This window comes from Haemaphysalis longicornis, unplaced genomic scaffold (genome assembly GCF_048455015.1).
Source record: "Haemaphysalis longicornis isolate Haplotype H1 unplaced genomic scaffold, Haemaphysalis longicornis Haplotype H1 scaffold_6, whole genome shotgun sequence".
Taxonomy (NCBI): Eukaryota; Metazoa; Arthropoda; class Arachnida; order Ixodida; family Ixodidae; genus Haemaphysalis; species Haemaphysalis longicornis.
In genome coordinates, this window is record NW_027526407.1 from 74,644,834 (window position 1) to 74,660,129 (window position 15,296).

Sequence of the window (15,296 nt, forward strand, 5' to 3'; positions counted from 1 at the left end):
GCGCTCCGCCGGGCGCAGGGATGCGTTCACCCGGGGTTTCTCTGCTACACCAGCGCGCTGTACCGGCGTCGCCATCAAATGTTTAAACTAACCGCAAAGGCAGTAATATCCCCCATTTTTCTCAATGCAAAAAAAAAAAATGATTAGAAGCCTAAACCTATTCAGGCGCTTGCGAATGTGTTGGAGTTAGCAAAACTCTTTTTACTTGAAAATAATATTTTTACTCAAAGAAAAAAATAGCGCGAAAGGAGCACTTGCTTTACATTTGTCATTCCTATTGCATTTACCACAGAAAAAAAAGATATATTATAAATTATTGACCACTTGCACTTCCGCGTCCAATATTGGCCTCATTTGGCTGGCCCAACGCCACCTCTATCCTTTAGACATTTCCAACAGTTTTACGACCCAAATAGAGTTCTTGTACACGCGGCTATAAACATTTGTGCGACTTTTGTCTCCCTAGCTAAGTGAACCAAAATCAGCCTTTCTCGTAGTAACAAATACACGTGCACAAATATTGGCCGTCGTATTTGGGAAGTGCGAAACCTAAGCTGCTTCTCTCCTAAACAATAGATTATATTTTTGCTCGATTCCCAAGTGAAGTATTTACTTTGAGCGTTAGATTTAGTTTATTTGATAGTAAAACGTTTTCAACAGTACCTGTCTCTGGTTAAAGTAGAAAACAGCGGTAGATAGGAAGTGTTTTCGTGTTTTAGTGCGTCATTTAGCTCTGGAGGCGGGCTTATAGTTTCAGATCCCTTTTATAATTCGATTCTCGATGTGCACACAGGGGAAAAATACTGGGCCGATATTCACGAAGCTGTTTGCATGTAATGTATAGTATAAATAGTGATTTATCTCCGCCCGCGTGCGATTTGTTTCGTTCAGAGATGGCGACGTGATAGCCGAGGGGTCGGCTATAATAAAAGCTGCTTTTCGATATCGTATACAGGGGTGGAAGCAGGGTCTAGCTTTTTGGAGCAGGCACGGGAGCAGCAAAAGTCTTATTTTGGAGCAGCTTTGGAGGAGCAAAAATCCCATTTTGGAGCAGGTTTGGAGCAATTTAGGGGCTACTTCGGAGCACTTTTGCTCGTATACGGTATACGAGCAAATAGCTTTGTAAATGAGGGTCCGTTTTCTACTTGCAATGCCAAAAATTGCTATTCCGGCAGTTATTATCATGGAAAAAATTACTGTCGGGCGGTCTACTTCATCTCGATTGATAGCAACGGGATGCTGGAATTGCGCCCAACTCCATTATCATGGGCAAACGTTAGTGGAAGTTCTTCTGTGGAAATAAAAATGCGAAACGCGGCGCTACCACGCGTATTTGAAGGCGGCTCTGAGCGGCCGCCGGCTCTAGCGCGGTCGCTTCCGTTCCCTCACGTACGTCACGTCCGGCCGCCGCTATGGCCGCCTTTTCTATTCAGTTTTGGTTCCGAAAACGCGAATGTCGCGAGCTATTTGCGTCGCGCGCGTTGATGTTTGAAGCGCAGTATTTTGCATTTCGAACCCTTTTTATATGAACTGTTAGGTGACATTATTTTTACGTTGTCGAAAATTTGAGTGCAGTTGGCCTTTAATGTACAGCTTAACGTACAATGTCATAGTATGGCGCTTCTTTGCACGTCGTAGGGCTTAACGTTACGGCTGCGTAGCGTTAAGCCTAAATATAGGCCCAAGCAGACAGATTGGCCAAGACACTCAGGTACAGCAACGTAGAGAAAAAACGCAAACGGGAAATGATGATGATAATGATGGTGGTGGTAGTAGTAGTAGTAGTAGTGGTAGTAGTAAACGTGCAGCAATTAGATATTCCGGCTTCCGCGTTCACTAAATCGTAAGGAGCGCTTAGGGACGATATTTACTACAACGTGTGGTGATATAAATTAAATTGAGTGCTGCAGTGCCCTTTCCGAGGTTTGAATTTCGGGTTGAGTAAGAGATACCCTTTTCCAGAGCATTTCGTCAGTGGCCATAACTGAGAGGTTTGTTATGCGGGGGTGTAATGGAGGGCGGGTAAATCATTGTTTAGGCTTGAGTATCCACAGCTAGCCTGCGACCCTACGCATTAGCCTTCACATCCTGCTGAGGCGAGCCATTGCCGATTCGGACGAAACCTACGACATGGGACACACAAGGCAAGGGCATTCCAGAAGCCTTGTGGTAAAAAAATGCGCAATAAACGAGCTATCTTGAACAGCTATACACGTGAAAGCAATAAGACGTATAGGTTTATCGCATGTTATGATAATGTAAAGAAAATTATATTAACTACCGTTTAGTGCAAATATTATTATGGAATAACGCATGTTGTGCCCTCTTTCCCGTCCATTGCGGCCGTTTTTCTGATGGAGGTGAAAAGCCAAAATGCCAGTTTGTGCGAGATTTCGGCGCACGTTAAAGATCCCTAGGTGGTCAAAATTATTAATCCGGATTCCTCCACTACGGCGCGCCTCATCGCCTGTGTAGTGTCGGCGCGTTAAGCCCCACAATCAATCAAGTATTGTGCCCTCGGAGGGCTCGGCTTCTATCTCTGATAAATGAGTCAGAAGTACCAGCTTTCAACGAGTAGGACCACGAAGGACAGCAACCGATATGAAGATTATAAAATTTTCAATGCACAGCCGTTCCTTATCTTTAATCTACGTCTCGCAAGACCAGCGGGATCCGTTCCCGGCCGAGACTGCAAAGCAAGAGGACGCGGTGTCTTTTTGCGACGATTGCATTGTTTTCCTCGGTTAGCAAGCTTCAGACCTATTGGCTGTTTAACTGCAAACGCGCGATATGTCTGCTTGCGGTAGAGTACCGCGATTCCAAACGAGTGAAAGAGTGCCTTAGCGACGGCGAAACATGCGAGACACCTTCGAGGAGTAAGCGACCATCCATTGTAATAGATGGACCCATTGGTGAGTTCTACTGCACGGGTTTTCAAAGGTGCCATTCGGAACGTGAGGAAATAATGAACTGGTTGACTGGTTAAACCCTTATGGCGGCCCAGCCGGAAGGAGGGAGCAGAGGTCCTTGTTGCTTTGGAACTTCTCGGCAGCGCGTTTTTCTTAAATGCACTGTAAAAGATATATATATATATATATATATATATATATATATATATATATATATATATATATATATATATATATATATATATATATATATAAAACAAAAATAAGATAAGGGTTGGCAGCCAAGAAAACCTCTGAGAGCAAAGGGGAGGTTGTGGTAGGTCATTGAAACAGATACAGAATATGGAAAGAAAGAAAGAAAGCGGAGAAAAAATGCCCGCCAGGTGGGATCCGAACCCACGACCTCCAGAATACCAGTCTGGTGCGATAACCACTACGCTACCGGCGGGGCTATTTTTCCCCTCCACCACTTTCTGGGTTCTACAGCCCAGACCATAATTCCCAACTGCCTTGTCTCCAGCCTGATTCTTGCCTACTTTAGCATTGAAGTCCCCCATAACTACGGTATACTGTGTTTTTACTTTAGCCATTGCCGATTCCACATCTTCATAGAGGCGTTCCACTGCTTGGTCGTCGTGGCTGGATGTGGGCGCGTAGCCCTGCACCACCTTGAGCTTGTACCTCTTATTGAACCTAATTACAAGACCTGCTGCCCTTTCGTTAATGCTGTATTATTCGTCTATGTTGCCAGCTATGCTTTTATTGACTAGAAATCCCACCCCCAGTTCTCTTCTGTCCTCTAGACCACGGTAACATAGGACGTGTCCATTTTTCAGCACCGTAAAGGCTTCGCCCGCCCTCCTAACCTCGCTAAGCCCTATTACATCCCATTTGCTGCCCTCTAATTCCTCGAACAACACCTCGAGACTTGCTTCGCTAGATAAGGTTCGCGCGTTAAACGTTGCCAGGTTCAAATTCCATTGGCGGCCTGTCCGGATCCAGGGATTCTTAGCACCCTCTGCTCCGTCACAGGTCTGACCGCCGCCGTGGTCAGTTGCTTCGCAGCCGCTGGGGACTAGGGGCCGAGGGTTAATTGGTGTATTCATGGGAGGTTGTGGCCGTTACTACACCAGGGTGGCCAATCCTGCTCTGGTGAGGGAGTGCATTACCGGAAATGGTCGCCGGGGTCAGGCCGCACCCCAAGCCCCTTTGTGCAATTCCATCAATACGCGGATTTTTTCTTCTTTTTTTTTAATCCGGTGGGAATTGTCCGGCACCGGGTTTCGAACCACGGTCCTTCTGCACGCGAAGCGGGTGTTCTACCTCTACGCCATCGCTGCCTCTTTGATATATATATATATGACAGCCCAATTAGGAGATTTTGCTGAGATGAAAAAACAGCGCGAAAGACAGGACTACGCGAGACCACAGCGCCGCGTGGTGTCGCGTGGTGTCTACTCTCACACGGTGTCTAGTTTTTTGTGCAATTTTAATGTTTCTGAAATGGGGCGAAACCCTTGCTCAAGCTATGACTACATTACAGTTTTATGTTGCGGCAACAGGCACTTCTTAACAAAACGCGAGATGGGGTCAGGAATAAAGAAGGACGTTAGATTACTACTGGAAGCCGAGAAATGGTCGTGAATGACACCTTAGATCCATGCTTGGAAGTCTCCAGGAGGTGGCCCATTCTGAAGCAAGTACCTATGGCTAAATTACGATTGGTTATTCCTAAAAAAGTGTATGCTAATATAGATCCCATGTCCCCTGGGAGGGAGGTATGCCAGAGAGAGAATAGCCACTGAATGGACGAAGCACTTCAAGATCACGGGGCCAGCAATGCAACTACAAGGGACACTTTCATGCAGTGTGTAACAGTGGTAACACAAATCACGTCAACACGTTGGATTTCATAAAGAGTTGTCTCTCTCTCCAAGGGCAATGAGAGCGCAAAATAACACCTGTCGAGCAGATGGCCGTAGTAGCAGATCGCTGTAGTAGTAGTAGTAGTAGTAAGTATTGCTGAATGAGGCGGACTTGGCCTTGCATAGCTCCCGGCAATTGCTCCGCCTAATCGTCCCCAATACGATATCAGAGACTCTCAAAGTCAGCACACCTCACTTAGTCCTAAAATAACACACACGCAATGTCACCACTCCTCACTTAGTCCTGTGGACTGCAAGAATCCGAGTAGGAGATGAGACACATCTCTTCGCACAATCCAGTGGTGCCTAGGAAAAATAATGTCCTCCGATGTAGCATGGGGCACTCCTAACTTCTGGAGGTCACAAAAAAATTCGTCCGTTCAGGGTTGGTTTTGGAGCAGTTAATAATAAATTGATCACTATCACCAGCCACACAGCACTAGGGGCACAAAGGGGATGAAACAATGTTGATTTTATGTAGCCAAGCTGGTGTACGGGCTGAGTCTGTTCTTACTCGGGGGAGCAGGCAGGCTTCGGCTCTCTTCAGGCCTTTCGTCATGACTGGTTGATGTACTGGTCGCTACAGCTGCCTAAAGTGCACACGAACGGTCTCTTTCTGTATGCGTTGGAAATCGCACCGCGTTTGCACCGTCCTTGTAGATGATAAGGCGTCCTTGGCTAAGCTGTCAGCACGTTCGTTTCCCGCTACACCGACGTGCGACAGGATCCACTGGAATTGCACGGTGAAGCCTTCATGCTTGAGCCGCTTTAGTAGAACTAGGGATCGCTGACAGGTATTTTCAACAGGTATACACCGCTGCGGCAGGTGAAGGCCAGACTTTGAATCGCTGAACATTGCGACCTTTAGTAATCGCTGCTAGACGGCTCCACAGTCACCTCTCTGTCCAAGCGAGTACACTTTATAAGAACATTTACCAATTTAATTATTAATTAATTAATCAATCAATGAACTGATAGATCGATATCTTTTATTTGGTATCAACTGCAACACAGATACCAGGGCAAAGACAAAAAGCCAGAGAAAGGAGGCTTGACAGGGTCTGTGGCCTTCACGTAGAACGGTACAGAAAAAATGTACGTAAGTACATGCTAAATGGTAACAAACTTATATGCACAGTTGAAATTTCATCCAGCAAGTATTTTTTATCAGTACGGGCGCGAATACACACTTCAGAAAGAAAAATGAGTGCTTCTTTATAACACCAATTTCACGTAAAGGATATCTACTGAACTTAAAAGCTTCCTAGCACAGTTGTTTATTACCTTAAAAGCTTCCTAGCACAGGAACTGTGAATTCTGGGTCTGTGTCCTTCGTTACGATCTTCAAGGTTGCACCATGAGCAGAAAAAGACCAATCCACAGTGCCCATGCAGAACTCTCTCGGTAGTGGTTTATCTCACTTCGTCTGTAATGGTCCACAGCTCCGTTCCGGCCCTACTTAGACTACGGGTCCTTCTGTTCCATATTAAAGGTGCTACAAACAACTACTTCTGCTACCACAATGGAGAAAAAAAGTATTTGAGGAGGGGTATTTGAGCGCTGGGCTGGGACAGCGCGGGCGGGCGGCGCGTTAATGTCACTGTCTGGCGAGGAGGAAATGCAGCTTGCGGAGCAGCACACCAGATGACGCGTCAAGCGCGTTCCTATAGTTTACATGTTCTCCAACGAACGCGACGCACAAAACTCGTAATATTATCGAATATATTGAAACATTGACAGATTTCTTTCTGTAAAATCCCTAAATAAAAGTGCTGGACAGTTTAGCAGCAGTTCTTAATGAATATTGCCCTAGTTACAAGCCGTACCGCGCTTGAAACGAAGTACTAGAAGAAATCCCGGAGCAAACGACGTTTGCCGACGTCGCCTGCTCGCCACAAGTGGTTCACTCTCGCCGCTCTCGCCTCTCAGATTTGCGCACGCTTTTCATTCTGCCCAGGCAGGGCGGCGAAGTTAGGACAGCCTAAATATGAGCTAATGACATAGAGGATAAGAACCATCATTCACTGGGATTAATAGCTTCTCAACCACGTGTTTTTTATTGTACGTTCCACGTCGTAAAATATGAAAGCCCCTTGGTCTAACGACAAACATGTTTGAAACCCGAAGATTTCTTCCCCCGCAAACCGACTCCAATAAAAGTTTAGTCACGTGAGGGATTCGAAAGCCCGCGGCGGGCGTTTTCCCTCTGGCGCCTCGCAACAGATGGCGCGTCTGTGCCGTGCCCGGCGCCGTGACTTTATCACGCCGCCGGAGCAGGCCCTGTTGCGCCTCCTCAATAATTCTTGCTCCGGGACTACTACTACTACTACTACTACTACTACTACTACTACTACTACTACTACTACTACTACTACTACTACTACTACTACTGTTACTGCTGCTACTACTACTACTACCATAGCCATTTTGTCAAACTCGCTCAAGCATGGCTCAGTCGCCGTAATTTTGCATTTTGAATGTACTTTGTTATCACATTTTTCACAATGTGGAAAAAATGAAGCAAATTTTATAGAATCCCTCAAAACTGTCTTACGAAGTTTGTAAGCTCCACAGGAACTTGTAAAGTTCCACAGCAGGTCAAAATGATTCTGACCTGCCGTCGTATATAAACGTATTACCTCAAAACAGTCGAACAATGTATTCGTGTATTGGTCATTTGATCGCTGCGCGCGAATTTGGGAATTTCGAATTAATTTCAGAATTTTAGTGATGAGCTTGCAAACTGTGACTGTTAATTGATTGAGAATTGTGATACCATTTTTGCTGCTGACGCAAGGCATGTTCGTTTCCACCTGCCGAGTTGAATCGTATCTACCATTTGCAAAGTGATATTTAAATTATAAAATGCCATTTAAAATTTCAGCTTCCCTCCACTTTTCGAAGAAGGATGAGCAACGAATTGAGCGAAGTGCAAGGAGGGCGCGAAACAGAACACGTTTGTTTGTAATGTGCGATTGAGCATATTTGCTAGATAGTTACCTGAATGGAATTCAGAATGCAGCCTACCATTGTCCCTGAAGGAGAAAGTGTATGACAGCTGCGTCTTACCGGTACTCACCTACGGGGCAGAAACTTGGAGGCTCACTAAGAGGGTTCAACTTAAATTGAGAACGACTCAGTGAGCAATGGAACGGAAGATGATAGGTGTAACATTAAGGGACAAGAAGAGAGCGGAGTGGTTCAGGAAACAAACGCGTGTTAAGGAGATATTAGTAGAAATTAAAAAGAAATCGACGTGGGCAGGGCATGTAATGCGAAGGCAAGATAACCGTTGGTCATTAAGGGTAACAGAGTGGATCCCTAGAGAAGGCAAGCGTCGCAGGGGGCAGCAGAAGGTTAGATGGGCAGTTGAGATCAAGAAGTTTGCAGGGATAAATTGGTCGCATTTAGCACAGGACCGGGGTAATTGGAGATCCATGGGAGATACCTTTGCGCAGCAGTGGATAGGCTGGTGATGCTGCTGCTGCTGATGATGATGATGATAAATTTGGAAGGAGTACAGTTTTATCCTGCGGACAAACACGGGACCGTCCGTTTTCCTCCCGCGTCGTGCCATCTAACTGTCGGTGCAAAACTCCAACCCAAACCACTCGACCACGGAGGACAGAATTCTTTCGAAATCTTCCAAATCTTTCAAGTCGAAATCTCTCACCAGCACAACGGGCATTTCATCGGTGAGGGCATGAAGCCTAGCTGCGCGCGCACCCCCCCCCCCCCCCCCCCCACCCTCAACTCCCCTTTACCTGTGCATGCACAAAGATGATGTGAGCGTGCTTAGACGTTAAAGGCAACGGCCAGACGTCGCTCAGGAAGCCCTTCAAGCTGGACAGGAAAAACACCGGCTAAAACGTCATTCCAGGAGCCCTGAAGAGAAAAAACACAAAATAGTTCATGCGAGCGAAAAAAATGTCAGTTCTACGCCGATTTGTCCCCCGCGGCGGTATGAGGACACCGAGGGGGAAAAAGCATCTGGATAATGTGAAAAGTCTAGAATTGTTTAAATTCCATGGGTTACTGCACCTGGGCATTGCACAATACAGCAAGGTCTCTACGTGCCGACATCAGCTGCCAGCTTTTGTGCTGCTGGCGATAGTTTTGACGCCTACTGCGATGGCAACGGCACTGAGAGCGGACAACGGACGAAAAAGTAAACAACGGAACGTGTTTTTCTCTCAGACAGAATGAAAAGAAACAAATTCTAGAAGGCATTGATAATCACGATAACAGCTGATACTGGTGGAATGCCTTCTTCGTCGATGGACTTCATTGAATAGGAAAAACAGCGAGTGTCTGGCCCTGAATAAAGTGTAGAATTAAGCTTTGCAAACGTTACTGGGTTCAACACACCGCAGCTACACCACGGCTATGAGGCTGGGCGTAGTGGAGAGCTCCGAATATAATTTGGACCAGCTGCCCAAATGTCAACACACTGGCATTTTTTAAATGTAGAGCATTTCAGTAACTCATGATGTCACCCGCGTTGGCGTCCGTAGTCCGCGTCCGCATCGCTCCCCCTACACTATATAAATACTTGCCGGCGCCAGGTTTCGATCCTACGACTCTGCGGGCGCAACGCAAGGTGCACGGTACTCTACCAACTGAGCCACAAAGCCGACACAGAACGGAAGGTTACGAACGTGCCTTATATCCTTGACTCATTCAACCGTCGGCCAGAGGTGCGCCCTCTCCCCCGCGTCCTCCTCGCCTTCTCTCCGCTCGCAACGCCCTCTCTCGCCGCGTTCGGTTCGGGCGCACAACAGGTGGGGACGTGCGCAACACCCTCTCTCGCCGCGTTAGGTTCGCGCGCAAGAACAGGTGGGGCGCTCGCATCGCGCTCTCTCGCCGCGGTCGGTTCGCGCTTAAACCACATATGTCGTTCGCGCGCGCTGCGGTCGCTAACATCTGTGGCGTGATCGTGACGTCAGCATCACGCGTTCGCGTGGTGGTGATTTCGGCGCTATAACACTCTCTCGCGAGGGGCATTGGATTGGATTCGATTGGATTGGCTTGGATTTGCTTGGATTTGGATTGGATTGGATTAAAGTGGATTGTGTTGGATTGTGTTGCGTCATAGCCGCGCCACGTTGCGTCATAGCCGCTCCACGTTGCGTCATAGCCGCGGCAGGGGGTTCACGGCACGTTTCACCATCGACTTCATCGACAATGTCTACGCTGGAAGACAACAATTACAACAACAACAACCAATACGTAATCCATACGACTTGCAGGCGCGCCCCCCCACAGAAATGCTCTGCATTTGATCGTGCCCCTCGCGAGGGGGATGTTTCTTCTTTTTTTCTTATTGCCTCCACCTGAAAAGACACCCCGCAGCCGAAATCGAACCCGCCTCCTTGGGTTCAGCAGCACAGCTCCCTATAATTTAGTTTTGCAGGAAGCATAACGGAAATTAAGGGCTCACCTATGCTTAAAAAATGATGGAAGTCCACAATAACGCGCAAGACTTGAAGGTAGCGAAGCTGTACGCAACCTTCACGACCATCACGACTGTTAAAGTCCACGATTGCAGCCGGTTCGCTTCTTCTCCGCTGCCGCAACGGCCTTTACTCCATCTTTGTTGCTAAAAGTGTGAACTTCCTTCATTTTTTTTTTTTTGGAAGTGATAATCATTGGACATCACCTTGTAGGGGCGTGCGCTATAACGTGTCTTTCTCGTTCCGAGCAACTGTTGCCACGATTACGGTGAACGCTGGAGTCTTTTTTTTTTTTTTTTTGGAAAGGGGGGGGGGGGGGGCAATCTTGGTCGATCTCCCTAAATGGGTAGGCTTGGCTTGACAAACGTGCGCAGAAGACACTAGGCGGTCGTCACGAGGCACGCACACAGGAGCGCTAGGCATTTTCTTGGTTTCGGTAACTGCCGGGCGGTCACCGCGAGGCCCCGACTCACTTGCGCGCGCTCGGAAATTTCGTGGTAGACACGAAAAATTAGAATTTCTCTTAAAAACTGTCTGTAGGATTCCTCAACGATGGCTGTGTTTCAATGCGAATTATTGTTCGGCTTAGGAGCATGGATATAACCTCACAGACATCCAGAGATAAAGATACCTGGATCCTCACAAGAGCCATCTAGTACGAGACGTACGGGTAGTTCGCGAGCGTGCGTTTGTACGTTAGGGCTTCGTGCGCTAACAGCAGCAACTATCAGGTATTCGAGTGCACACTTGTGATAGGAGGCCAGACACGTAGATAGACCGGCTTTCAAGTAAAGCAGTCGTTCAAATAATGTTTTTTCGAGTAAGGTGTTACTGTGTGCGTCACCGCAAACCAGCCAGAATTTGTGTTTTGCAATATGAAAGACAGTTGGCTCTGTGCTTAGTTTCTCTGGAATGCCTGTCAGCTTCTTGATATTATTGCAGGGGTACAGTTTTTATTTCTTCAGCGGAAAGTTTATTTCCGTCCGCTACACGCTCTGCTTCTGCGTCTTCGATAAGTAAGTTTTTATCGCCTGTGCATTCATGACTTCTTTTTCGCATTAATTCCAGAGCGTATTTCTGCATAACCTGTGCAGTCTCGTGTTTTCTCGGGGAAAAGCGTACAGCTAGATTAACAGAGTTAGAACTTCCAATTATTTTCCTACAAACAAACGCATGACGGCGAACTCCTCTGCCACAAAAATAACCGCATAGAGATCATGCAGAACAAGGAGGGCTCCGTTATCTCCAAGGTCAATCTGGTTGTATTATGGTGATAAGAAGTAGCGGAAAACTTTCCTTCCCATGCACTGCATTTCTTATCGGGGCCTGCAGGCGTGTGCGGCTGCATAGCACTAGCAAGCTCTCAGGGCGGCATTGAAGCACCGAGCTTTAACCGTTATTCCAAGGAAGGCTGATTTCTGAAAGCTTGCCTCGAGATTACGGCACGTGCATGCCTTTTTCTACCGCCTAACGTTGTGAAGATGAGAAAGGGAGTTTTGAGTCCCGTTACAGAGCGGCCTTAAAGGGCTTCCCGTTCTTAATGCTCCCTGACATGAAAATAAATAAACTGCAGTATACCATAATATGTAGACATTTGAGATAACAAAGACAGCACTCAAGTGATGTACTACATCTGGTGTTGCCAGGGAGGACTGCGGTGCACTTCTCCACGTGAGAATGACTGCCGTCGACGCCGTCGACAACGTTGCGATAGTATTTCCTGGACTGTTTATGCGCATTTTCTGCAGACAAAGATGTCTCGCGCAGTTACCTACCTATAGGGCGAATGATGTTCGCGGTTCCTAGGAGCAAAACGTTAACTCTAGCATGTCGATGATGACGTCGACGAACTCAGCCGGAGAACTGTGAACGATCTGACCGCCGAGTTCATTCAGCTGTACTTCAAGCACATACTTAGCATTAACTCTGTACGTACCCAGAAAGAGCGCCATTTGGCCGGTCTTCCTTTAAATCTAGGAAACTAGTTTCATGCACACTGCTAGCAGTATTTCTGAAGAAAAGTTTGACATCCACCTGAATGCAGCTAAACGGCTACACTTCGAGTTGCTGATCACTACGCTATCGCACTACAAACTGCTAGCCTCCTGGTTAGCTCAGTCGGTACAGCGACTGCTCCAGTTAAGCGGTGGTCCCGGGTTCAAATCCTGGACCAGGACGAATTTTTCTTCAACTGCGAAGTTTCTGAAAAAGCTCTATAGCTTTCCTTTGTAGCCGTTTGGCTGCATTCAGGTGGATGTCAAACGTTCTTTCATAGAAACTTACTCCACCTTGGGGATTTCCCCTAAATCTGGTCGATTAATGCTAGCAGTATTGTTTGGTTCTGAGTTGTCAGAAAATTTTATTATAGAAAAGACCAGTAAAAACTGCGTAACAAACTTACTTCTTAATAGCTGCTGTGAACCGAAAGTGCAACATGTAGTAAAATAATTAACTGGGATGGCGCGAGGCCTGGTTATACTCGGGTACTACTTAATTAAGAACAGCAGCGGAAGTTGCCGCTGTGCCTCACCACCGCAGCCGGATGGTACACCGCGTGGCGCAAGTAGTGCGTCACTAGGAGTATTTCGAACATGGTACGAGCCGTTTCCGTGATTTTTTTACCTAATATGCTGATAAATTACTGCAGCAACGACAAGCAAAGTACGTGAGAAAAGGCAGACGATATCCCGCATTTATGGCAATCTCATTTCAAAACGCGCGCGCCCATTGACATGCGGGTCCGCCGCTTAGGCGGGGGGATACCGTACATGAGCTATTACTAACTCCTTCCCGAGTATAGCAAAAGGAAGGTTGGGAGCCGGGGGGGGCGGGGGGCGGGGGTAAGCATGGCTTCCTATGGATGCCTTGCAGGCGAAACTCGCCTGAGTGTCTCTGTGGCGTCAGTTGGTGGCCGTGTCCAGCCTTCGTAGGTCATCACGCTCGTGGTCCGATGATCTTCGCCGATCACCTTAATATTCTAGCATTTGCAAAAGAGGTGACTCCCGTCAGGAGTCACTTAACGTACCACTTCACTGGCGCTAGTGATGACGAGCTGTCGTGATCGCTTCGTTGACGCCGTCAGAGCCGCAACCGGATGATTCGCAGCAGGAAGCCCCAGCGCAAACTCAGCCTAATCTCTTATCTTCCGATTGGACCTGAGTAACGCTTCATGCTGTCAGTGTGCTGTCTTCGCGACGAAGTGTACGTCTTCTTCGTGTCTGTTACCGTAAATGTTCCAAGCGCAACCCCTCAAACGATCTTCTTTTTGGACCGCAGGTTAAGTCGGTGGACGGCGACGATGCCAGTGCCTCCAACGGACCCAAAGGAATCTCCCTCTTCTTGGCGACCGTGTTCGTTGTCGGTGGCGTCGCGGGAATCGGAATTTTGGCGCTACCGCAGTCCATAGAGCAAACAGGTGAGTCTATACGTTCCACTGAGCTTACCCCGGGTCGCTGCTCTAGAATCGCTTGCAGGGTTACAAACATCGCAGGGACGACCGCTTTGTAGCATCGCAGAATAAGAACACGTGGAATGTTTGGGGTTCCCCCTCTCCGGCGCATGCATGTGTACATATACATGTATATATTGTAACGATCGAGGAACGGCAGCCATAATCGACGTAACATCACCAGCGCTGTTACACAGCAGTGATTTAGAAGGAACAGGCAGTGGAGCAAGTTACCTTCATGCGAGCCTGCATCATCATCATCAATCATCATCAGTGTGTTAGCACCCAATTTATATATATATATATAGGAGGTCCCGCTACAGTCTCCGACCATGGGACCTCCTTCTGTATATAACCCCCATGTATCATTTTGCGATATTAATAAATTGGTTTATTGATTGAATGATATATATATATATATATATATATATATATATAAGAAAAGAAAACTTTGAACAAGGTAAAAGCACGATTGTTGCCGACGTTTCAGCAAAGAGACTTGCTTTCGTCAGGGCAATCTCTCGCCTGGCTGGCAGGCTTTATATAGCGGTAGGTCCCCAGGTGAGAGGGGAGAAGGAAAGAAGGAAGTGAAATGGAGAAAGCGGATTGGTTTAGGATTATGTCGGGGGAGATATTGAGGGGCAAAGAAGGTTGTATGGTTAAGCCGCGAAGTAGGTCACAGGGAAGTCCCACGACCTCCAGAATACCGGACTGGTGCGATAACCATTACGCTACAGGGGGGGCTATTTTTCCCCTCCACTTCCTGGGGTATTTATGTCAATGTAATTTTTTTCCTGTGCTTGGGGGTGGTAGCCAGCGCCACTCCGACTTCTCGGGGCGACTTATTCTGGAGGTCGTGGGTTCGGATCCCACCTGGCGGGCGTTTTTTCTCCACTTTCTTTCTTTCCAAATTCTTTACCTGTTTCTATCACCTGCCATATCCTCCCCTTTGCTTTGCGAGGTTTTCTTGACTGCCAACCCTTATTTCTGTCTTATTTTCAACGAGCCCCTCATTTCTAATTCTGATTCGCTACATGCATAGCGAGGGCCTCTGTTCTGGCAGTCTTGGTGCCATAGGGAGCTTAATAGGGTTCAACGCTGGTCGACCACTCTCGACATGTCGTAGACACTCGAGTCACGGCCCGGGGGTTAAAAAGAAGGTCCCCTTCACCCCGAGAAGTCGGAGTGGCGCTGGCTACCATCCCCAAGCACCGGAAAAAAATTACATTGACATAAATACCCCAGAAAGTGGAGGGGAAAGATAGCCCCGCCGGTAGCGTAGTGGTTATCGCAACAGACCGGTATTCTGGAGGTCGTGGGTTCAGATCCCACCTGGCGAGAATTTTTTCTCCACTTTCTTTCTTTCCAAATTCTTTATCATTTTCGATCACCTACCATATCCTTCCCTTTGCTTTCCGAGGTTTTCTTGACTGCCAACCCTTATTTCTGTCTTATTTTCAACGAGCCCCTCATTTCCAACTCTGATTCGCTATATATATATATATATATATATATATATATATATATATATATATATATATATATATATATATATATATAT

The 15,296-nt window shown here is 47.1% G+C and overlaps 1 protein-coding gene and 1 non-coding gene across 4 annotated transcripts in view; one reads left to right on the forward strand and one right to left on the reverse strand.

The window, feature by feature from the left end:
* LOC144143498 (uncharacterized) overlaps positions 1-15,296 on the forward strand; it is a 90,607-nt gene that overhangs the window by 61,538 nt on the left and 13,773 nt on the right. For all 3 annotated transcript variants that reach the window (XM_077675270.1, XM_077675269.1, XM_077675271.1), the window contains one exon: positions 13,564-13,702. In XM_077675270.1, the coding sequence (XP_077531396.1) occupies positions 13,564-13,702 (139 nt within the window). The remainder of the gene's footprint in view (positions 1-13,563; positions 13,703-15,296) is intronic.
* Positions 3,285-3,357, reverse strand: Trnat-ggu (transfer RNA threonine (anticodon GGU)). The gene has a single exon. It is a non-coding gene; the product is annotated as a tRNA-Thr (tRNA).